The 25,454-nt window shown below is 43.2% G+C and overlaps 2 protein-coding genes across 6 annotated transcripts in view; one reads left to right on the top strand and one right to left on the bottom strand.

Moving 5' to 3' along the window:
- Positions 1-25,454, bottom strand: part of zcchc7 (zinc finger, CCHC domain containing 7) — a 97,670-nt gene that overhangs the window by 57,798 nt on the left and 14,418 nt on the right. Inside the window, exon 2 of one of the 2 annotated variants that reach the window (XM_027282684.1) lies at positions 9,119-9,202. The exons of the other annotated variant lie outside the window; for it this stretch is intronic. Within the exon in view, the coding sequence (XP_027138485.1) occupies positions 9,119-9,137 (19 nt within the window). The 5' untranslated portion in view covers positions 9,138-9,202. The remainder of the gene's footprint in view (positions 1-9,118; positions 9,203-25,454) is intronic. 2 annotated transcript variants of the gene reach the window in all.
- The window catches only part of pax5 (paired box 5), a 49,597-nt gene continuing 27,234 nt past the window's right edge, over positions 3,092-25,454 (top strand). For 2 of the 4 annotated variants that reach the window (XM_027282699.1, XM_027282697.1), the window contains exons 1-5: positions 3,092-3,471; positions 16,989-17,154; positions 20,178-20,375; positions 21,040-21,104; positions 24,217-24,342. In XM_027282699.1, the coding sequence (XP_027138500.1) occupies positions 3,426-3,471; positions 16,989-17,154; positions 20,178-20,375; positions 21,040-21,104; positions 24,217-24,342 (601 nt within the window). In that variant the 5' untranslated portion in view covers positions 3,092-3,425. Of the gene's footprint in view, positions 3,472-9,256; positions 9,956-16,988; positions 17,155-20,177; positions 20,376-21,039; positions 21,105-24,216; positions 24,343-25,454 lie in introns of those variants that run through there. The other 2 variants (XM_027282700.1, XM_027282698.1) reach the window with 2 other exon arrangements.

Raw genomic sequence — 25,454 nt, 5'->3', positions numbered from 1 at the left:
TACAGGACAAATAACATGATGAAAGGTGTCATATTCTGCACGAGTGCTCGTGTTTTTGATCATTAAAGTTGATTTTTCTGATGATGCTGATGCTCTTAATGTGACATTTTGAAGGTGATGCACATGCAGCCTGATTCTTCATTAACACATGAACACATCATTGTCTTCCTCCAACACATGCGCTGATCTGAGGCCTCTCCTGTGTCCCACAGCTGAGAGACACACACTGAGCGTCTCCTCCTGTGTGTACGTGTTTACTTATTGTTTCTAATCGTCCCTTTGGTTCTTCTTTCTCGCGCTTTTAATGCGATTCTTTCCGGTTCCGCTCGGTCAGAGCTCGGGTCACCGATCCAACTACACACCCCCACCCACCCCCACCCCCTCCCTCTCTCATATTAATTACATTAATTAGCACGAGGGAAGGAAAAACAAACAAGACGATGATTAATATCCAGACTATGGCGAATTCTTTGAGGAGGTCCTGCAGGCTGAGACAAACTATTAAAGACATGAACTGAGAATGAAAACACAGATATTAGAATTATATTTAAACATTATTAATGATGCAGTCTAAATATAATTACTAATTACTAATGAATAAATCTGATTTGTTTCTATTTAATGTGACTAATTTATTTTTTTAAAATATCTTCTGAATAATAATAATAATAATAATAACACAGTGCTCTTCAGTGATAATGTATTTTTAATAAAAGCTTTACAGTTGTGTTTATTTATACATTTCATGTTGTCCATGTGGATTCACACCACAGTTAAAAAAACTACTTATCAAGCGAAGCTCACTTAGTTTTAATCTTATTCCCTTCATTTTATACACCGATATTATTTTTAATGTGCTTTATTCTTCCTGATGGACAAAATAACGCATGTAGAATATATATCTGTATATATGTGTGTATACAGTATATATTATATATAGATAATGTGTGTGTGTATAATTCTGGGTTGTTCAGAGAGCTCCATGGCAGATAACTGTACAGTCTTTTCTGTCACTCACTGAATAATCCGCCGCCATGGATGCCATACAGATTGAACTTTTTGGGGGGGGGGGCCTCTTAAAACCTACTTTATATTTATATATATTTTTAAAGATAAGGATGAAGAAGAAAGTGTGCCGAGGACTGAAGAGGTTTCTCCCCCAGGGTGAGGAGTCTGATTGTATGTATTTTCATGTGTGCGCACTACTTTATATTTGATCCACTCCGCGCTAACGTCATCACCTGCTTTAAGTTCACACATAAATTCTCTAATAAAAGTCTATAATCGATTTATCGGTGTGTGTGTGTGTGTGTGTGTGTGTGTGTGTGTGTCCTCCTGAAGGTCACTCTCAGTCTTGGACTTTCTCTCTTTTCTTTTCTTTTTTTTTTCTTGTATCACCTCACACATCACATCACATGGGGAACATTTACTATTTATGTTTTCATGTTGTTGGGCGCGCGCCGAAGGTCAGGGTCGTGGTGTTGCAGCGCGAGGCGACAAGCGGGAGCAAAATGGGTCGCTGTCTCGCGCTTTTGTTCCGCACTCAATTGTCTCGAGGCTGCGCGTGAACCCTGAGACCCGCAGCTGTCTGGGGAGACACAGGAGACAAGTCTGAGTGCGGACACAGAGACAGAAAGTCTCATTCAGTCTTTGCGTTCACACATTATATATATATGTTTTTTAATTTCCAGAAGAAGTGGCCTTAACTCATGTCTCATTGTCCTCTTCATATTTCCACCTGCTGTGTTCTGTCACGATGAATCTGTTGTCTCACGAGCGGAAACTCGAGAGATATATTTGGGTTCATTATGGCACAGAGACCCCTGACTTCCGGCTCGAGCCTATCTGTTAAGTTGAAATGTGGCTGCGCGCGCTCATGCCTAACGATTATAATTTCTCCCGCAGAGACACTTCCGCTGTTCACACACTTGCAAATATTCACATGACCAAACACCAAAGTTTTTGACTGGATGTATTTTATTTTGTTTTATTGTATGCAACCATAAATATACAATTTGGTGAGTGAAGGTGTGAACAGGGAAGAGAAATATTGGGAAATTGTTGTTATTTTGGCTTATTTTGGCTTTGTTAGTTTGTTTTGGCTCGGTTAATGCCGTGCCAAAGGATGTCCCGGGTTAAACAGAGCAGGTAGGGCTCTGACTGAGTGGAGTAAAAGCCTCTCACGTGCCCTAAAATGACTGTAAAACACAGTATTCAGTGGGTGTTTGCTTTAATAAAACGGAGAGAGAGCACACACATTCAAGAAATCTGAAATGTCATTGTTCCGCCAGAGAATAAAGTTCTCGATGCGAACCCAACAAAACGGCGTGAGTATCAGTATGAGTGGAAATTTTCAGTTGGCAAATTAATATTTAAATGAAACGTTCACAGGTGTGCGAACAATCAGAGCCGAGGACCGGAACTATCCGTTTTTTTTTTGTGACAAACACTTTGCACACACACGCATGCAGCAGCAGCAGCAGCAGCAGAAGAAGAAGGCTGCACTCTCTTAATGCAGTGGAGTTAAAGTTGTAGCCTCTGTGCGTTGCGCCTGCTCCACAGTGCTCCAGTCCGTGCGTAATGCGTAAAGAGCACCGTGCGTAACAGGTGTAGCTGTGCTGGGCGGAGGAGGAGAGGAGGAGAAGTTTGTAGAAACTCTTGTAGACGCTCGTTTGGAAGCAACACTGGACACAAAACGCACCCAACGACACAACCTGTGTGTCAGGTTATCAAAAACAGGGCAAAGCCTGCATCGCCATTACGCACATGAGTCAACGTTATACCTGCCGACATGGCGCTCTTGTACCCCAGAGGAAATGAATCTAACATGAAAGAGGGTAGAGAGAGAAGAGAGAGAGAGAAAAGAGAGAAAGGAGAACGGGGGCGGGAAAGTTTAGTAAAGTGGAACTTGGTAACAGATGCGAGTGAGGGGGGCGCGGCCCTGCAGGGAAAGGGTGGAGGTTGCATGTTGTATATGTGTGCGCGCACGTACGTGTGTGTGTGTGTGTGTGTGTGTGTGTGTGTGTGTGTGTGTGTGTGTGTGTGTGTGTGTGTGTGTGTGTAAGCTCGTGAGGGGGAGGAAAAGAGAGAGCGGCTCTTTTACTCGGCGTGATCATTTCACGCTTCCCCCCGAAGCCTTTTTTCCACCTAAAGCGTTTAGTTGCAGCTGACTGAGCACTTGCAGGGAGTGCAATAGGGAGCGGAAGGGTCGAATTATTTCAACCTACAACTCGCCCCAAAAGTACTGTAGGACGAAGGGGAGAAAAAAAAAAAGGAGAGAGAGAGGGAGAGGGGGGAGAGAGAGAGAGGAGTGCCAGAGAGTGAGGGAGGAGAGAGAGAGGGAGAGAGGGGGACACTGGAAAAAGTTTTTGTTCTTTTCCTTTTTTTCTCCCTTCATCGCCTCCCCCTGTTCTAACCGGGTTAACATGGACCAGGGGCCCAAGAGTCCTGCACTGCGCCTGGGGAGAGCAGGTAGGATCGCACCGGCTCAAGCTTCATTACATTTTTAATTTTTTTTACACCTGGAGGCACTTTGCTGCTTTTGTTTGTTTGTTTGTTTGTTTTTTTCCAAGTAGAAAACTTTTACAAATAAGTTAAAAATGTTTCTTTTTTATAAACTTTTGTTCAGTTGATCATAAAGTTTTATAGTTTGTAAGTTATAGAAGTGTTGTAAAGTTTTCTGAAGTTGTCCTGTGTGACCAAAAATTGAAAGAAAAAAAATGGAACTTTAACTATTTTTGTTAAAGTTGCTCAAACACGAATCAAAATGTTTGATCTGAAGTTTGAGACTTTTGTGGAGCAGTGAGGAAACTTTTGAAGTCTGGTACAAGTACTTTACTTTTTGGTGTTTAGGATTTTTTTGTTGTTGGTTTAAAATCTGATTTTGATGTCAGTATTTTCTTTGTTGCGTCATTTTCTTTTTAGTTTTATGTGCACTTTTTTTTCACAGTCATACAGAGAAACAAAAGTTGGTTGCTGGTTTTGGTGTTGGTTTCTGCCTCAGGTTTGCTCCACGTGTTGGTCTGGACACCTGTCATTGATACACTGATTGGTTCTTATAATAAACAGCACTGTGGATGTGTCTGATTGTGGAGCAGTGTGTGTGTGTTTGTGTGGCACAGGCACAGATTGATATTGCGCATGCACTAATTTGTTTTAAATGCAGCTCAGCTTTTGTTGGAGAAACGTGTGTTAACATGTGACCTTTGAGCACTGAAAGCTTGTTTCTTCTTTAGTGGTTTGTGGAGCAGAAGCTGAAAGTCTGACTCTGAGCTCGGCTCTTTTGCTGCGTGTCTCCATCGGTTTATTCAACAGGTTCATCTCCTATAGGCCTTTTCCTAAATAAAAAAAACAGCGGGGTCTGGTGCAGCAGTGGATCAGGCCATCGACCTTGTTATGGCACCCAATGGATATCACATCATTTCATATTGCTGCCTGCTGCGTCTGCATTGATAAAACGTCGTTTGTCATTAAGAACCGGCGGGCAGGTGATCCTCTCTGAGAGAACGCTGAGCTTCGTGGAAATGCTTTTCTTAAAATCCAGTGGTGCCTCTGGATGTCTGTTAGAAACAACATGGTGATGCGTGCACAGGGGATGTTTCAAGACAGCCATCAAGCAACGTTTTCATTTTAATTTCCACAATGCTGGAACAAGGAGGTGTGTTTTGGTTGTAGCCTTCTATGGAAATGTGTCAGCAAACACAGCCTATGGTCTGTAAGACAAATAAAGCCCCCCTTCTTTTTCTTTTGCAGTCTTTTGTGGAGTGGGCCTTACTCCTGATAAACGATGAAAGGCAATGGGATTTGTAGCAATTGGATAATAACCTTTTTAACCACTGAGGAAATCAGAGTTTAAAGGAGGCCCTCCCTTGTTGGCGTGTGAAGTCTTAAGGGCCCAGGGCCTTTACCTACAGCCTCTCCATTTCCTCTCACTTTAAAATACGTGCTTTGGGTACAAAGAGGAGAGTCTATGCGAATGAACGTGATCTACCTGAGGACACCCAACCCCCCCTTTCTCTCCTCTCTCTCTTCCGTGTAGTTGGCCGTGCGTAAAAGTGCGTGGGTCGGGTTTTTTTCCTCCAGTAAAAAGCTAGGCCGCCATTTCACTCACTGTCTGAGGTTAAATTATTATTTTACTGATGAGAAATTTTAGATCACTTGTGTCTCTGTTGGTCTGATAGTAATATTTCACCCTCGAGCCCTTATGCTTTCTAAAAAAACGTGCCATCTTCTTTATTTTAACAATAAATTTTGATCTCCAAACAAAAATATGACCAGCTTCTCACCGAGAGACACAATTTAGGTTCCAGCTTCAGTCCACACACACCGTGTCACCTTCAACCGACCCCGTTTTGCGTGTTTTATTTTTTCCGAGCTTAAACGCTACGAAACCCTGCCAGCAGACCTCCAGAGTCCATTCACACATCCTGTGCTTTGTTTCATAGAGAAAATCCGTCGTTGCCAACAACAAACAGACATCACGGGTCTGTGCGTAACGCGGGCCAAAATAAAGTGAGATGGAGTGAGAAATGAGAGTATGGAGGGGAAGGGAGGGGAGAAAGAAAGAGAGAGATGACCTCACATGGCACAGCCTGATTTCGTTTTGACCTCAGGTGCCCCGTCATAACGCACAGGTCTGATATTACGGCCGGCAGGGCCTGGTGTGTGCGCTCCTCTGACAGATGACAGGCCGCTCTTCACTTTGCATTATCATCGAGCCAAATGATTACAAATAGGTCCATTTGATGAGGCCCGTGAGCGGGAGGAGCACACACACACACACAGACTTCCACAGAGTTCCACCTCGGGAAAGTCCAAAGACGGTTCACTCTCTGCAGTCCATATATTTTATTTATCAGTTATGACTTTTTATATATTTTATAAAGCAAATGAAAACTTAAGAAGAAGATACGGGAAGCTTTCTCATTATGTTTACAGTCAGCGGGCGTGTAATAAACGAGCTGGTGGAGTTAACATGCGCTATTAATTTTTCATTGCTTTTTCGTTTCGAGGCTCGGGCGCAAAAAAAAAAAAAACAGCCGAAGCCTTCATGGAGGGAAAGAGGAAAGAGAGAAGCGACACTTAGACAACAGCGTCGCCTCCAATTTGCCTCCAAATGATTATCACAACTCAGCCACATTCTTACTAATGTTTAAAAAAGTATACACACCCTCTTCCTCACCCCCTCCCTCCCTCCCTCCTCTCTCCCCCATCCTCCCATTTCCAAGGTAATGAAATATGGTAATGGATTTTTTTTTTTTTGGACCCCCGGATTAAAGTCGTCCTACCCTGATGGAAGTTTTTCTTCCAAATTTTCAACCCTAAAGCAACAACAATTTGTATACATGATTGATTGTGTTTGGGATTTTTTAATTGCTTATGTATTTAATTTGCAAATCGGGGGAGAGAGAGAGAGGGAGAGATACAAGGACGACAACGACGGCTGCAATTTAGTTTCTGTGAGAGGGAAGAAAAACGCCTCGTGTTTATATCTCAATGATAAAAAATAAAAACAGACTTGTGGCTGCAGAGGGAGAACAATGAAAATGGAAAATATACGCTAAATATGGCTGCGTTTGTTTTACGCATTTGGACTTTTGGAGACACTAAGAGCCGAATACTGCACTCAGCCTGTGCAAAGATATTTATTTATTTATTTATGCATTTATGAGCAGAAATCACCCACAAATATGAATTTGAAATGGGTGAATCTGTATTTTCTCACATGCATATAATTTCTTAACTTCTATGCGTGTCTCCTCGTCTGTACTCGCCTGCTCGTGGCCTGAAGTGCAGGCCCAGCTCTTTATTGGTGCATGATCCAAGTCTACATATCAAACTTTTAATATCGCAACTGCATCCTGCTTCATTTGTTTTTTTGTCTTTTTTAAATTTTATTTTATTTTTGGATTTAAAAAAAAAAAATCAATGTGATTTGTTGTCTGTCAGATTTGTTTGAGCCCCCCCTTAATTCATGAATACTCAGTAAAGAGATGTGAAATATGAATGAGGATTAGTGTGAATGTTTCAGGGTGTACTTCACTTCACTGTCAGGTGGATTACAGAGCAGAGAATCAATGAAGATTCATGAAATCATATTTAGTGTTGAACACGGAGCAGCTTTATTTTCTGATCCTGCGCGCCTCCGCGTTGGCTCAACATTTAAACAGCTCGGAGACTCTTTAAGTTTAAACTCTGATTGACGCTTAAAGTTCCTGTATGTGTTGTGTTTGCACGCGCATGTGTGTGACCTGTGTGCACGCGCGTATGCGTACGGGGCATTTGGCCCAAGGTTGAACGCCCCCTCGTGGTTCACCCTGTAAACAGCCTCACCAAAAGGACGCACCAGCTTCCACTTTTTCCCACATTTAAACATGAAATCTGTTTGTTTTTATGAGCTGGGTGTGATGGAGGAGGCAGGAGGCTGCAGACCAATGAGTGAAAGCATGACATCTACAAATAAAATTCAAATAAAATCAGAAATTAATTAAAGTCAATATCACACGTTGACCTTTTCAGGATCAGATGCATCGCCTTGAGGTGAATCAGGCTGAGTCTTTAGAGGATGAACCTGTAAACTAAGAAGAATAAGATACAGATTGTTGTTGTTGGAGTGATCAGCAGCTCCTTGAATGACAGCACATCAGGTGTGGACTCTTTAATGACCCTCTCATATAAGGTGAGGATGTGGCGTGATTGTGCAAAGCTCCAAACGTGTCCAAAAAGTGAGCTTTACGCGCGCGGCACAAACAGCGCGCAGGCTGGAAATGATTAAATGTCTAGAAACAGGAAGAAGGGGGGAAATAACACTTTTTAATTTGGCTCATGCTTTAGGCTATTTGTGTGGTTAATATTACAGGGGCGAGGCTTAGATATGCCCTCTCAAATCAGGTGGGACGAACATGTAATGAATCCTCTTCTTGTTTTTTTCTCTCTTCCTTGGTTTGGAGTGTAAACGCGCAGCTCGCCAATTGCATTTCATTAAAACAAGAAAAAATCCAGTTTGGATTCGCAATCAATTAGGTAATGAGTGTGGATGCATGTTTCATATGTTTCCTCTCGATTCTCCTCGAGCTAAACATTTATGACATTGTGTTGAAGGAAGGAGGTGGAGGTGGAGGTGGGGAATATTGTGCAGGGGCAATTGTTTTCATAAGATTCTGAATGTTTCTGTGAAATGTTCTCAGCTCTTTTTTTTTGGTGTTTTCTTTTTCATCCCCTGAAAAATGGACTTCCCCCTCATTTATAAAATCCTCGCTGCAACTAAGCCTCGTTTTAGTAATACTCAATTAATTAGCCATTTAATATTGACATGAATAAATTGAGCGCAAATGGGTATAAAAGGCATTAAGTTTTTTACTTCGTTAATTGAAATTAAACATATGATCATCTACTCCCCGAGCCCCGCGCGTTCGCCTCCGCCGAGCCTCCCCCATTGGTGGACCCGCAATACATGCGGGGCGTCATTGGCCCACGGGATTCGCTCCAGCCAATCCGTGCGCTCCCCCCCTCCGACCGATTCTATCAAGCCTTGGAGGTGACGTGGAGGCAGCGCTCGCGTTGTGATTGGCCGGATCCGACGTGAGTGACGGGCAGCTGGCCGGCGCGTGTAGGTTAGGGTTCCAGGGGGTTGGGAGCGCGGGCGCTGTCCGCACGAGAGCAGGTCCTGAAACGCGGCGTGCGCCACCGTGGACGCAGGGCGCAGGCAGCTTTTTTCCTCTCTCTGTGTAGTTAAAGAAGAATCTTTATGTAGATTTACACCCGCATCCGTGGCGTTTTTATGGCGTGAGCGCGGAGAAAAATACCTTTTTTCATTTTGGACAGGACGGGAAAAAAAAAAAAACGCGTCTCCAAAGTCAAACCGGGAGGTTTGTGCGGCGAGTCCCGGTCAACACAGAGAGAGAGGGAGGGAGAGAGAGTGACCAAGAGCTGCCTTTGCTTCATACAGACGGGATAACAACTCTCACAGCAGCCTGTGCAGCTTCCACTCACACCACAGAGTTTTTGAAATTTATTTTCCTGCTGCGTAATTCTGTATTCCCCCCTTCCACCCATCCATCCATCCATCCACCCCTATGTCGGCACGCTGGATATGAGACTTCAAGATGTGAGCACTCACCCGCTCTCAGCCGCTTCATTGATGGGAGATTATCAAGTGTTCATGTGAGAGAAGGACGAGCAGAAGAAATGTGCAGCAAGTAACCTGGAAGAAAGAAAGAAAGAAAGAAAGAAAGAAAGAAAAAATAAGAAGAGCCGTGGATCTGTAAAGAGTTTTTTCTTCTCGAACTGGGTTTTATTTTATTTTTCTTAATTATTTTATATATAAATGTATATTTTAAATATTTCAACAGACTGAAAGGAGAAAGTTCAACCCCCCCTCCACACACCACCACCACCATCACCACACACACACGGTTAAGTCGCAGTTCAGGGGTCACGAGCAGCGGACCGAGAAGGAGCGACTTTTGTTTGCTCTCCATATTTTTTATTTTTTTATTTTTTATTTTTGTGTGCAAAAGTTTGAATCTGTGGACTGACTGTGGAGACTCGATGCAGGGCGAGCAGCTGATGGAATGAGCGCTACCGCTGCCGTTTCCCTCCTCCTGGTTTTTGGAGACGCCAGAACAGACCCGGTGTGGTGTCCCCGTCCCCATGAGGAGGGAGCCCGTTTCTTTTTTTGACCTCAGCTGGAGTCAAACTACAACTTGTTTCACACAACTAAAAAAAACATTTTTAATTAGGCTAATTAAAAAAAAAGAATCCTCTGTTTGAAGGGAACTGCTACGCTTTTCATTCACCGGGAGGTCAGTCACTAAAGTGGCCGAACTGAAGAAGAGGAGTCCGGTGGCATTTCTTTCTTTTCTTTTTTAAACCTCACATCGTATCTGGGCCCTGCAGCCCTGCACCGTGCCGATGGAGATTCACTGTAAGCACGACCCGTTTGCTGCGATGCACAGTAAGTTTGTTTTTAAAAAATAATTTCCTCCATCTGCATGATCCCATCTTCCCCACCACCTCCACCCCAAACACAACATCACCAACTCTGTGTGCATAATGCAACAATAATAAGAGCGGAGCAGCAGCACACTGCAAAAAACATCATAGTGTCTTAAAGTCTGTTATTATTGTTAATAATTTGATTTTAGTCTTAATTAAACGAGATAAAAAGTCTCCAAATGCAGCTGAAATAATAAAAGAAGTCGCGCTTTGTTCATGGATTTTTTTGGTAAATAATAATGTTTAGATATTTAATTAATTTGATTTAACCTTTAAAAACGTGTCGTGTAAATAAATCCTCTCTTCCTCTTTATGCAGATGTTTTTATTTAAAGGCTTTCTTCACTTAATGACTTTACATTGGAGGTGGATATTTTTTGCAGTGTTTTAAAATGTGGATGCATGCAAAAGTTCAGCTCTAAATTATAATATTTTACAGTGTTATCTCCTCTCGTTTGTGAATTTATCTTTCCACTTGTTTTTTTTTATGTCTTGCCTCTTGCAGTGTTTTATATAGAAACTGTGCACATTGGATAGATTTGGGCGTGCAGCTGAAGTTATTTTAATTTTTTAAAAATGAAGAAATGCATTTTAATTCAGGCTTTGCTGTATTCGCTTGGTGTGTTGTGTTTGCTGTGAGGGGAAGAGGAGGTGCAGGGGTCAAAGAGAGAGAGAGAGAGAGAGAGAGAGCTGGGTAACAAAGCATGACTAAAAGCTGGACTTGATCCACAAACAGTACCAGTGTTCCTGCACATAACCAGGTTAGACAGACACACACACACACACACACACACACACACACACAGGTGCAAGCAAGAGAAGGCTGCTCAGGGTCTGCAGGAATAATAACAAGGTTGAGACTCTGCAGGGGAAATTCTCCTTTCAGGTCACACAGGTTCATCCTCAGAGGCAGCAGTGCAGTGTGTGTGTGTGTGTGTGTGTGTGTGTGTGTGTTGCCCAAGGACACTTCAGCAGTGCAAGGTGCTTGGGGGACACGCTACATGAATGGGGAGGGGGACACAACTTGTTCACTCAGTCGTGACATGGCGGGCACTGCTTTGTTTTTTTTTTTAAGTCTACTTTCTCTTCCCTAAAATCAGCCTCAGGTGCGTTATTATGGGTAAAACTTCAGTTTTTCATGATTTTATTTTAGTCTTTAAGGAAAGGAAAATCACAAAACAACTAAACATGCACATTTTACATGTGGAATTATTATTTCCAGATCAAAAATGTGCTGTAACGGAGGCCCCAAAATAAGAGAAAATAATAAAATGTGTTCCATTAAGGCATTTCTTAATGATTTTAATAGACTCTCACATTCCGTCTGCACTTCCAAGCTGAGTAAAGGCGTCTCAGCGTGTAATAGATTACGCATTATATATTTTATTGCACTTTAGAGCCGGAGAGGAGCCCGTGTTGTGTGAGTGACAGAGGTTCCCACGGTGCGTTATCCTGCTGCAGGATTAAAAAAAGAAAAGCTACTGCACAGCTACACACACACACACACACACACACACACACACACACATATAAATATATATATATATAAAAACTAGAACGAATCATGTTTCCTCTTCCCTGCCGTTTCACCAAAGCCAATGATCCGGTGGTGCTGACGGTAACAGCGGAGCTAAAGTTATATATGTCAAAGCCCGGAGACGCTTTAAAACGATTACACCTAAAAAATGTCAAAGGGAGAGGGGGAGAGAGAGAGAGAGAGAGAGAGAGAGAGAGAGAGAGTCGGCTGTGACGCGTGGAGATGTGCGTGCGCGCTGTGTGCGTGACACTTAAAATCAGTAAAAAAAAATAAAAATAAAACATCCTCCAAGTTCATGATGTCAGGATTCTTTTTGGACTTATGATCCTGATTTTAAAGTTTTAATATTAACATTATATTTTAGATTTTTTGCCAAAAAAAAGAAAACAGACTTTTATTTGTGTGTGCGTAAACACGCACGGACGTGCGTGTTTACGCACACACAAATAAAGTCTGTTTTCTTTTATTTTCTCCATCGAGTTTTCCGTTTATCAATCTAATGATGATCACAGAGAAATGTCAGATTTTATGTTTCATGTGAGGCTGAAACAACACGAGCAATGTGTGATCACAACTTTCTAAACTTTGGAGCGTTTTTGTTTTTGTTGTTTTATTTTTTGGCACCATGAGCAACAATATATATTTTAAAAAATCCATAGCAGGTAATTGTGATGATAATGAGTTGAATTTCATAATCACGTATTGTAATGGTAATGGTGGCATGCTGAATATTAAGTAGCAGGGCTTGTGGCCTATACCTATGGTGATCGACTCATGCCTAAAAAATAAAAAAAGAAAGAAAGAAAAATAGATTAAAAACAGCGAATAAACACAAATAATCTTATTTTAAAAAACGAAAATAAAGAAACAGATTTCATTTATTACATTTTCTGCCTCCTCCTGATCTAACAGTTTATTAACGAGGCTCCCTTGAGCCGACTAAATATTAATTATTCCACCTTTCATGAGAAAATAACAGTGCACGTCCAAAAACGCCTGCCTGGGCACATCTCACACATCTATTCTCTGTTTGCTCAGGGAAATGTGCTTCATCTGTATTCTCACGGGCAACTTTCAGCCAAAAGTCATTTCTAGTTTCTCCCCCATCTCTGTTTCTTTTTTTTTTCCAAGAGAAGAGAAAGAACCGGTGGCGTTTCTCTCTCTCTCTCTCTTTTTGTTGTTGCGATTTCTCTTTTTTTTTGCTTTATTTTTGAGGCGTCAGGCCGTGACAGACAGATGAGAGATGAGAGAGAGACCTATAGAGAGACAGACAGACAGAGACAGAGAGAGAGACAGAGAGCCTAATGGATCTTATTTTCTGGATGGGGGAGCTCCAATATATTCTGCTTTATCTCTGTTTTTTTTTCCCTTCTCTCCTCCTCCCGGAAACAGTGAATCAATCAAACATTTAAGGAGGTGCTGGGCTTTTAAAGTCAGCTCCTATAAAGGGTAAATAAATAAAATACAACAGGGATGCATAATGACCCTCTGGTCCCCCTCCTCTCTCTGTCCCCTCTCTGATTTTGTCTCCAGGATGAACAGTTTCCTCCTCCCCTCTGGAGACTGTAGGTTCAGCTTTTTTTTCTATTATTTCTTTATTTATAGGAGCCAAGAGCCCTAATTTAGGGGGGGAAAAAATCTTTGTATCTAATTTGCAACAAAACCTCCCCGAGCAGGGGCCCAAGTGTTGATTGAATTTCTGGGAGCAAGTGGTTAATTTGTTTGGTCAGTGTGATGAATTGCTGGACCTCTGTCACTAAACTCGCACACAGGGAACCAGAATTTCTTCTGGGCGCCCGTCCACAGGAAAAGGGATTTTATGAGTATTGAACTGCAGGATCAGATGTAGCGTGTGCAATTTAATACCAAAGCTGTGTAAAAACGTGGCGTGGAGTCTTTAAAATACAACTTGTATCACTTATTCGGAGAATTATGCCACAGATGGCGATAAACAAATGCCTTTATGGAATGTGTAAGTTATTTCGTTTGTCCCTATCAGTGTTTATAGGCTTGGAAAATACATTTTAAACACATAATCCCCATAACCTACGCCAAGAATGGCGAGAGTCTGAACGCCTAATGCCAACAGTAAATACACAGATAAGTGAATAAATAGTTATCTGGAGGTTTTTGTAGGTCACAAGTCATTCCTCTCCATCTCTTTACAAAGCAAAGGCGTATTTCAAGCCCTGGCCCAGATAGGAAGGGTGAAAGGAACCATTTCATTTACTCTTATCTGAGAAAGAGGGAGAGAGAGGGAGAGAGAGGGAGAGAGGGGAGGGTGGGTGAGTCTTCTCTGCAGATACCTGTGGTGAGGAGGACGTAGCACAGTAGGCTTCCATAAAAACGAGCCTGCGAAAACTGTGCTTTTATTCAGCCCAAAGGTTTCAGGACACAATGATAAAAAGGCAAGGAGGAAGGAATAATGCCTCCACACAACTATACAAAACATTCACAGAGAGCGAGAGTGTGTGTGTGTGTGTGTGTGGAGGACTTGTCCATGTAGGTCAGCAGGGTTGCTGTCGCTTTGAAGAATATCTGGTGAGTTTTCTCTGCACCCTGTGTGTGATGATTTCCAGTTAAATCAGCGGATTAATCCTTTTTTTTTAATATATATTAAAGTAACATAGGAGAAGCGTCGGGTTCAAGGGCACGCAGGTGAGATGTGGAATTAAGGCACTGACCGTGAGCCGCAACATCCCTGATATTACAGCGCCGCACTTCAATCCCCTCGTGGGGTTCAGCGCTGGTTCCCGGTATCAGCAGCGGATCGAGGATTGTAACATGCTGTACGCATCTTAAAGTCAAAAATCTGACTTGCACCCTGCACTGACCCGGGGGCAGAGAGCACTGGGTAGTACCTGCTTCCATCAAAGCCAGCCGACAGGAAAGCCAATAAATCATCACATTGGAGTTTATTCTTACAGATCTGTATATTTCATTTTCAGCAGCACAAAAGGACAAAAACATCTTCCGGGACGAAGAGTTTGCAGCTATCAGATGTTCTCAATTGCCAATGAATCACCTGACAACAGCGTGTCGTCTTACTGCATGGCTGCCCATCAGGCATAAAGAAATACTAAACACGTTACTTAAAAATCATGGATTTCCTCTGGCTGGAATGGTTTTCTCTGCCGGGCAGATTGCTTCATTAACAGAAGCTCCAAAAACACTAGATCCTACACTTCCCATCATGCAAAACTAACTCCATGGTCAAAGTTTGTAGTTTGTAGAGTTCAAATCAAAGAATCAAAGCTGAGAACATCTTCTCGGGACTTGATAAAAACGAGCTGAGCAGTGACCTCCACGATGAATAAACTCATTTTGACGTGTAAAAAGAATCCTGCGCACTGATAAATGCTCCTTTAATTGAACAGGTTTGACGATAAATGCTTGACGTGATTAAATTGTCTCTTAAAGTTCATGCTGGTTGTTACATTTCATGCCTTTTTAGACATTTGAGCCTTCGGCTGAAGCCCCCCCGCCTTTCATGGACGTTGCATAAATAAATATGACTCTCTGTCTATATATGTGTGGCTGTCTTTTGTAAAAGGGAGCGATTGCTTTTCAAATTGCGCCGTCTGCAGCAGACGTCTGCATAATGAGGCGTCTTCTATCTCAGAGAATAAAGTAGTGAGGAAGAGAGTGACCGTCCGCATCAGCCGTTTGGAAATAGCTTTTGTTTGGAGACTCCAGACTTTCACATTTTTATGTTTTTCGTCCTCTGTGTGTGGATCTGTTTATATTTGGAGCTGGAGGAGATGTGTGTGTTTATTTTATGCTGATGGAGGAAAGAGCGGGACAGGGGGGACAGGTTCAGGGGACAGCTTTGTGTTTAAGGGGGTATCCCTGCTGGGGTAATGTGTTTAAAATCTATTACCCCCACAGCTAGGATTAGTGTGTGTGTGTCTGAGTGTGTGTGCATGTGTGTGTTTCCCCTAAAGACGTAATCACTATGGTAATACAAAAGCCAGTGGATTATGTGGTAGAAAAAAAAATCTGGTTGATTTATACTCTGCCTTTGGTTAGATACAAACATATACAGTATACACACACACACTGTTGGAGAGAGAGAGAGTGTGTTCTCCTTCTTACTCCATCACTCCTGCATACTGTATCCCACTACTGAGCTGATACAGCGGTGTAACATTGTTAAGACGTGCCTTCTGACCCGGCTTGGCTGGTTGGAGCTTTATAATACAGCAGGAGTTTGCAGAGACGTGACTGTGGTTCTGCTTTTAGAGCGGAGACAGTTTAGTCTCTTAATCCATCAGTCAGCTGAGAAAGTTAATTGGCAATAAGCAAACTAGTTTCGGCTCCTCTAATGAGACTGTTGGTTGTTCTTGTTTTGTGTTTTTTTTTTGGGCTGTGGCTCGGACAAAACAAGTGATTTTAAAAAGACGTCACCTTGCGACATTTTGTGATGTTTTCTGACCAGATGCAAACATATCCTTGCAAATCCACGTGCCACGCTTCTATTGTCGTCCTGCCTCCTTTGCTGCTGCTGTGTAAAATCTATCAGGAGTGGACGTTTGAATCAACAGCTATGGTTTTGTCTTCTGTCTCATGGTTGCAGTCGTGGACGAGCGAAGGATTATAACGAAGTTCAGCCTCTGTTCTACTCTTCTATTTTTCCTGTATACCGGTCTTGGTCTCTTTCATACGTTTCCTCTTATGCTTTCATCCCTCAGGGGGAATATTAGTGCTATCTTTCAGGGCCGGGGCCTTGGTCAATAATTAATTGAAATCCCTTCATTTACTTAAGATCTTAGCTTTCTCTGCCACCGGGTGAAAATGGGCAAAGTTTGCACTTTGGAACAGTCCAACTGGAAGTAATATGCTGAGCCAGCCAGAGAAGTAAGATGTATGAGATAGTTTAGAGAGTGTGCTGGAGTCGATACCTCTATATATATACATACAACTCCAGATTTCTTGTATATACAGTGAATGTTTTCAGTGTTGGGACAGGCTTAGCTTTGCCAAGTGTTTCACTAGCAGTTGACTTTTGTCTCTCACATACAAGAGAAATCCATCCAACAGGTAGCTCCTGATGATGTTTAAACATTACTGATACACGTCTGTCTGAGCAGCTTGTTTGAGTATTTCAAGTCCAGTCCAGCGGGCAGCAATGGTGACTCCCTCCTTCAATCTGCCTTTTCAAAAAATATACTTTTAATTCATGTAAGAGAAGATTATCTGATTATCTTAGCTTTGGACATGAATGATTAAGAAGTTTTTTATCATTTATTTGTTGACAACTGCATACTTTTGACTTTTTTTCCATCATCCAGTCCTCTAAGACTCTTGTCTCATTATTGCCTCATTGAAGTTTCTTTCATTTCGTTGCCTATAACCTAATTAAATTTCTTCAGTGGCTCATTCCTCTCTTTCTCACTCATCCTTGACTTCCTTTTAGATTCATTCCTCACTCTCTCACTCTCTTCTCTCTCTCGTAGGACATGGCGGAGTCAACCAGCTCGGAGGTGTGTTCGTGAACGGCAGGCCCCTCCCAGACGTAGTGCGACAGCGGATAGTAGAACTCGCCCACCAAGGGGTTCGGCCCTGCGACATCTCGCGTCAGCTACGAGTCAGCCACGGATGTGTCAGCAAGATACTGGGCAGGTAAAAAAAAAAAAAAAGACACCTCAGCACCCACGACCGTACGGTGACAAGTCACAGAGGAAATATTTGTGCCGACAGCCTGCGAGGTTGTGCGACCTGTCACAGTCGGCTAAGGCCGCTTCTTTGACTCCGTCTTTTGTGGAAACAGGACAGCTGAACATATTTTTTGTTATCAGGAGACGTTCAGTGTTGGCTGAACTGAAGTGTCCTGTGAGGTCACGCCGACTCATTTAGTGTCCATTCTGCTGCCTCTTCTGTTCCTGCAGCATGCACAAGCTGCATTTTTCCAGCACCGACTGCTCGCCTCTTATTTCTCTCCTCTCTTTTCACCTTCCTTCTCCCCTCCTCTCTCTCTGTATCCTATATTTCCCGTCCAAACCCCTCTCAATCTTGTTGGTGGTCTCTCCTCCCCCCTTTTCTCTCTCTCTCTCTGCCTTTTCAAAGCTAAATTCAAGAGTAAATCCCTGCTCGTTCCGTCCCCCAGAGAAGAAAAGGGGACAAAAGGGGAAAGATTCATCACTTTTTTGGAATTAGCATCAAAATGAAAGTGGCACCATATTTCTGCACCCACAAAAAAAAAAAGAAAAAAGAAGAAGACAGAGGGCGATGGAGAATGGGAGAAAGACAAGAACAAGGAATACAATCAAAAAGGGGGGAAAAGGCGTGTTAAAGAAGGAGAAGAGTGCAGGGGGAGAGGAAAAAAGAAACGAATGAGAGACAGAGAGACCATTTGAGGGGACGGAGGGGAAGGATTAGCTACAGCGACCCTCAGCTATATCAAAAAAATGTGTTGCTCATTGTTCTCCCTCGCCTCTCTTTCTCTCTCTTTCTATCTCTCTCACTCTCCCTCTCTCTCTCTCTCTCTCTCTCTCCCCCTTGTCCTGGCCGTTCAACTCACTGAAGCGTTACCGTGAGTGGGGGGAAGAGGAGGAGGAGGAGGAGGAGGCGGAGGAGGAGAGGGGATCGAGGGATGGAAGGAGGGAGGGTTGTTTTATCCTCTCCTCTCTGTCTCTCTGGTGCCAGCAGAACAAAAACACCAACTCCACCACTCTGTGTCTGAGTGTGTGTGTGTGTGTGTGTGTGTGTGTGTGTGTGTGTGTGTGTGTGTGTGTTGGCTCATCGTTGTGCGGATATCAATAACCATGCTCGTTTATTCACCGATGATTTAGCTGTGAATAATTTAAATAGTTTTCCATTTGGAAATAGATTGTTTTTTTCCTTCTAGCTGTGTTTATACTCCAGCTGTGAATCAGTCAGAAACGTGCAACGCACCCACATTTTCCCTGCACGCACACACACCCACACACACACACACACACACAACGAAAGACAAGGAAAACGCACATTTACAGGAACACACATCTTCACGGAAAGGATTACTCTACCGTACAGCGGTGGAGAGAGAGAGAGAGAGAGAGAGAGAGAGAGAGAGAGCAGCAGGTTTAAGACTGACTGACAGCTTGCATCCACACACAGCATCCCCCCCTTTTTTTTTTCTGCAAGCTGTGTAGCACATTTGCTGTCCTCCCACCCCCTGCCACCACACACACACACACACCCATGCCCCTTCTGCATGCAAATACATTCATGAAATAGCCATGGTGGACACGAAACGCCTGAATCTGTGACTGTGTGCGTTTGCATCAGTGTGTGTGTCAGTGCCACCGTCTTCTTACCTCTGTGTCACAATGTGAAGACGAAACAAAAAGCCAGCACGACTCAAGACATGTCGAATATTTTTTTGGGGTGTCGCGTTGTATCGTTTAGCTGACGCCGTGACAGCTGTGACACGACGAACAACTATTTATTTCACCTGAATTTAATCAGACGACTCCCGCCGAGAAGAACCACGAGGTCAGTGTCACGTGTTCGAAGCCTCTAACCTGCTGAGAGACGTCGTTATTGTCACGATGTTAATATTTTGACATCAGCTGAGACACAGTGACAATATGTTCTGTGTAATACCGGACATGAACAGAAATTTGTCACACACAGCAGCAAGGTGGATAAGAAATTACTCAGAAATAAGAAAGACAGCTGATGAAGACCCTGTGAGGTTTAACACAAGACGTTCGGCTGGACAAAGACTTTGAACAGAACTTAAACAACAGACAAATTATTATAAACAGACAACAACACTAATGAGACCAAACAGAGCTAAAAAACAGAGACGAACACAGAATTTATAATCGCCTAAAAGTCAGTTTCCTCCATCGATTCAAACAATCAAAGCAGAAAACATTAAAGTTTCTATCTTCACCTCTTTTTAAAGCATTAGAGACGATTATTATTACACTACATGAAGAGATAGTGTTCATTAGTGTTATTAATTCTTAGAACGTAAGCTGTGTGGATAAGTGGATAGTTAGAAGAAGAATGGAGTTAGAAGTTAGTTTGAGTCTTTTCAGTGTGAAATGTTTCCTATACAAACTTAAAGCACAGATTGATTTGACTGAATCAGACTCATTAGTGTCAGATGAAGGACTGTGAATTAGCATCCTCTTTTAATCTTAATGGGTGAGTATTATTTCAGGACTTAAAACAGGACCTGATGTCCTTTAAGGACAGGAGGATCATCTTTCATCAAAATCAGGTGCAAATGGAGGTTGGGGTGTGAGGGACAGGCCAGGGGGACGTGAAGCGTAGTGGGAAGGTCGTTTCTCTACTGGAGAGCCGGCAGGGGAAAGAGTAGTGACTGAGTGGAACGATGTCTAAATAACCACAGTGAGGGGTGAACCCAAAGAGCCGGTACGACAACAGAAAGGTGTTTCTTTACTCGTGGGTCTGTGTTTTGGAGTCCAGCAATGAAGCAGAATAATTAAATTTCGTGGCCCCATCCATCCTGATGTGATTTCAGCTGACATTTTTCAGCTTTTGGAGGAATAAGCAAACACATAAAAGGTGTCGAATTTAAAAGATTAAACTCTCCAACAGTTCCCCCTTAAAAATATACTGCAGTACAACCTTCATACGTCTCTCCCCTCATGACCAACACCGGCTATCCTCTGTGCTTTGATTGGCAGGTACTATGAAACGGGCAGTATCCGCCCCGGGGTAATCGGGGGATCCAAACCAAAGGTTGCTACTCCCAAAGTGGTCGACAAGATCGCCGATTACAAACGCCAAAACCCCACCATGTTTGCCTGGGAGATCCGGGACAGGCTCCTGGCCGAGAGAGTGTGCGACAACGACAGCGTCCCCAGCGTCAGCTCCATCAACAGGTACTACAGACTGTGTAATATGTGTGTGTGTGTGTTTGAGTATCAACTTATAGCAACAGGTACCGAGTGAAGGTAGAGAGCAGAGCAATATAATATCGTGTGTTTTATGTGTGTGTGTCTGGGGGTGGAAAAGAGAATGGCAAAGAGGCCCCCGGTCTCCATATGTATGAAGTGGCTGCAGCTCAGTGGTTCAACACGATGGTACAATGACAACCCTTTCCCCTGAGCATAGAGGCAGAGAAAAGGGAGGGATGGTGAAATAAGAGAGAGAAGGAGTGAGCAAAGGAGGCGGACAAAGGGGAAGGAAGGTGTGCGAGGGTACGGGAAGAAAAAACAGACACAAAAGGAAAGGAGAGAGAGAGGGGGGAAAGGGAAGGAAAGGAGGTGAGGAGGACAGGAGCAGGAGAGGAAAAAAGGGAGAGGAGAGGAAAAGAAAGAGGAAGAAAAGGGCTTGCATGAGCAGCCAAGCAGGAAGTGTGAGGCCCCTCTGCCATGTCAGCCTGCCTCAGCCACTTCACACACACACACACACACACACACACACACACACACACACAGTTTTGCTCCCACGATGGTCATGTTCCCTCTGTCACTCATCCCCTCTCACACACACACACACACACACACACACACACACACTAATATCTCCTCTCTCCTGCTGCAGGATCATTCGGACAAAGGTTCAGCAGCCGCCCGGCCAAACGGGCTCAGTGTCGGCTCACAACTTAGGTAGGTCGCTGCTCTGAAGAAAAAATCCCCGTTTCCAACTGTCAAAGCAAATTTTACAGCGGAGACATTTTGGTGCGAGTCTCTCAGGAGTGGCTGGAGCCCCCCCCGCGTGTGGAACGACGGAACGAATTGAAATTCTGGACCTTAACGTACAGAGAAAACACGGTGTGAAATGTTGTGTGTGTGTCTGTGGTCGAATGCTTTAATGAAGATGTCACAAAATGAAGAGATCAAAGTGAGTTAAGGTTCCCCTTTTTTCATCCATTCTGCTTCATGAGAACATTCAGATTAGTGAGAGTTTAAGTCATGGCTTTCAAGCACCTGTTACTTCACTGGTCACACGTCATACATGACGTGTGACCAGTGAAGTAACAGGTGCTTGAAAGGGAAGTTTGGAGCAATAAACATGCTCCAAACATGTCGGCATAGAAGCAACGTTGGATCATATTAAGGTTATTATGGGTCCATTTCTCTGCATCTATGTTGGTTCTCTCTTAGGAACACGCTTAACTAAACTAAATTCTGGTCATGTGACCGGTTAGTCTGCATCAAAAACAAATAAAACCTTAGTTTTTAAAATTAAAAAGGGCTATGAAACAAAATAAACAACCCATTGAAATCTGTCTCTAGGACAGTTACGGTACCTTTTTGTGCCCTTATTGTCGGGTGTGAAAAAAACAATGCAATTACACAGTCGACGTCTTGAACCCAAAGCCCACTGGGACACATTTAAATTCAAAAACCTTTGGCAGGACGACACACGTGATGATTTATGAATGTTTCAGACACACACACACACCTCAGCTGGCACACTGGCAACATTACGTGACATGAATGTTACACGTCACCCTAAACATAAAGCTCATATCACAAACTTTCATTTTCTGAAGCGTCACAACAATCAGTCCCATCTGTTTGGATGACTTCGTGCCAATAAAACAGTTTTAATAAGCACTGAAATATCTGATAATGGACAGTATTGATGCTCACATCTAGCAGTGAATCATATAATCAAGTGAAATATTAAAGCAGGTCTTGAGTTATTACAGAGCTTACTGTACCTGTCTTCTAATGAGGGCTCTGTGCCAACATTCACACAGTGTCTATTCCTAAAGCAAACGATCACAAACAACGGGGACACGGCTTTGACACTCAGACAAAGAAATACAAATGATTTATAATTATAGAGACACTAATTCAGATCAGAATTAAAATCTGAAGGTTCCTAATAAGAGCTCCTCGTGATTCTGTATTAAAGTTACATTTAAACTTAATCAACAAACTAAATAAACTCTCCCTCCCTCTCTACACATGAACAAGGCTTCGGCTTTGTTTTTTTTTAATCACGTTACAGACTGAAGCAATATATCTATTACAGCTATGACTGAAACATTATTTCCTTTTATCCGATGAATCTCACAGTACAAATAAATATGAGAGCCTCATCTTCCTCTCTCTCTCTCTCTCTCACTTTGCCCTGCAGTGGATTGTGTTTCGGTGTCTCTCATATCTTCATAATCGCACATTGTCTATTAATCTAAATTAATTTCACACACACTGCTCCCTGACTCCTGCCTTTTTACACACATTTAGAAGACACACACACACACACACACCTAGATGCAGCCCGACACACACACACACACACACACAGCACGCTTACAGATTACACAGATAAATGGGTCCCACTCCCAGGCGGAAAATTGAACATTTGGATTTGCAGAATAAAAGCGTTACGTTCTGATAAAAAAAAGAGAGAGAGAGAGAGAGAAAAGAAAGAGAAAGGAAAATCAGATAATTGAAGTGCTAAATCAAGTGATGGGAAAAGGAGGGATATGCATTCATTATATCTCCATGTCGTTAGCGAACGAGTAACGGCTGGAAGGGACTTTGATCGTCTGCTTTATCTTTTTTTTTTTTTTTTTTTTTTTTTTTTTTACCCTTTTCTTGTCTTTCTGTGTTTGTGGGGTCTGCTGGGAGAGAGGATTAGGATGTCTGTCTCCACACCTTTCTGTCCCTCATGGGATACCATACTGTCACTCAACCTGCACGACCGCTTACAGGGGCACAGATAAGGGACCAAGGAATCAGTGACTGTATGTCTTGGTGTGTGTGTGTGTGTGTTTGTGTGTGTCAGGAGGTTGCAGTGTGTGTGTGTGTGTGTCAGTGAAGCGGTGACAAGTATGTCGCTGTGTCGCCCAGCGAGGAACTTGTCTCCTCCAGGGGGAAGATTAGAGGGAAAGACACGAGGAGCAAAACACAGACAGACAAACTCCCGTCCTTTAACACACACACACAAAATAAAAAGGTTCAATTTGGTGTGTGTGGCTGAGAGAAGTTAAAAATCAGAAGACAGAAGTGAATCTGTGTGAAAGATCTCGACATCGTATGTAGGTATGACTCAGCAAAAACATTCGACACGACTCATTTCGTGTGGGTAAATATATTTCCGGTTGAACGGTTTCCGCCGTGTCCTTTCGCTCGAGTTCTCGCTGCCGCTTTCAGTCACAGCATGTGCGTCGCTTATGTGGAAATACGCTACAAGGTTCTGGTCGTGCGGTGCGACTTCGTTTGTCTGTTTCATTGTAGGATGGAGCCATTCTTTAGGATTCTTTAAGATGGCAGTGAAAAACACACAGTAATATTGGGCTGTGGACTGTGTGAGCACCAAACAAGATACTTTACAGTCTTTATATGTGAATGTCTCCTCCACCTGAAAAGCTCACAGCTGTTTGTTACAGTCTGGTTTATTTGGAGGCTTGTACTTATTCTAATAGGGATTAAGTGAAGAAGATAGTGTTCAATGTGGCAGCAAAAGGTTTCATTCAAATTTCAGATTTTAAGTGTCACCTTTAGTGTTTGAATGTGGGACAGCGTGGTGGTGCAGTTCTGGGTTCATGTTCTCCACCGTGCTCCAGCTTCCTCCTCACAGTCCAAAGACACGGAGGTTGATTGAGCGACTCGAAATTGTCCGTAGGTGTGAGTGTGAACAGCTGTGACCTCCTCTGTGACCCTATAAGTGGATAAGCGGTGAAAACACTCAAGCATGCACACTACTCACAAGAAAAACATAAATAAATGTTTGACTCTCGTCTCCTTGGTGTGTCTGCAGCGACGTCCGTGGCTGCCACGCAAGTGTCGGCAGTGACCAGCGACTCGGCCGGCTCCTCGTACTCCATCAGCGGCATTCTGGGTATCAGCTCAGCTGCTGATGTTGGCAAGAGGAAGAGGGATGAAGGTGAGTAAAAGAATATGTGTGTGTGTGTGTGTGTGTGTGTGTTTTACCTGCGTCACTGTATTTCTTGGTGGTAATGGCATTTTTATTTTTTCCAAGTGCACACATAAACACATTATATGATGATGGACAGCTTCAGGACCCCCTCCTTAGCCTTCCAGCATGGAAAGCCCAGATGGAAAGAACTCAGCACAGGAGGATCAATGACAGATGCGTGTGTGTGTGTGTGTGTGTGTGTGTGTGTGTGTGTGTGTGTTCTTAACCAAACATCTTCATTGAGAAACCACATTTTGTTTACTAACAGAGCTTCACTGGAGAGCTACCTGAGAAGTCAGTTTATTCATGCACTATTGATCATAGGCGCCGTCACACTGGATCAATGCTGCATGCATGTTAATAGAGGTGTGAACTTGGGGGTGTGTGCACATTAGGGGGTTCTCATACGTGCTGTATGTATATATTTGTGTATGTAGGTGTGTGTGTGTGTGTGTGTGCATGTGTGTGTGTGTGGCAGTGTCAGCAGCATTAAAAAGCCATCACACAGACAGTCTCCTGCGGTAAATGAGACAGGACCAGATGTCGGAGCGAGGGGGGGTGACAGAACGCCACTGGGGGCTATTTCTCGCTCTCTCCCTCTCTCTCTTTAACACACACACACACACACACGGGTACAGTATGGAGTCCCTTTCCCACCGCTGATGAATTTCCAAAACATTCCAGCAGGTTCCAGGATGAATCCCAGGTGCACCTTGAGCATCCTGATATGCTCGGATACGGCCCACTTACCCATCACCAGAGCACAAAGACTTTAGACCTGACACACACACACACAGTACAGGTGAATAACAATGACATTTGGTCTAGAGACCTCTACTTTCTCCACGCAAGTGAGGCTGATAGTTTGTTTGTATCCACGTTTACCCATTCGTCAACTTAAGAGCATCTGTCCCTCGTTAATTGTTCGAGTTTGCAATCTGAATAAAAAGTGAAAACGCAGCAGATTTGATAGTCTGAAAGTCTGAATATTGCAGAAAAGTTTTTTGAGCTTGGCTGAGGAGGAAAAGTTTATCGATTAAAAACAGCTGATAAATCGTGACGCGCGCGAAGCACGGGAC

The sequence above is a fragment of the Larimichthys crocea genome, chromosome X (assembly GCF_000972845.2).
Source record: "Larimichthys crocea isolate SSNF chromosome X, L_crocea_2.0, whole genome shotgun sequence".
In the NCBI taxonomy this organism is placed as follows: Eukaryota; Metazoa; Chordata; class Actinopteri; family Sciaenidae; genus Larimichthys; species Larimichthys crocea.
The sequence above is the reverse complement of the archived record's forward strand: the minus strand, read 5'-3'. Positions and strand labels throughout refer to the sequence as shown.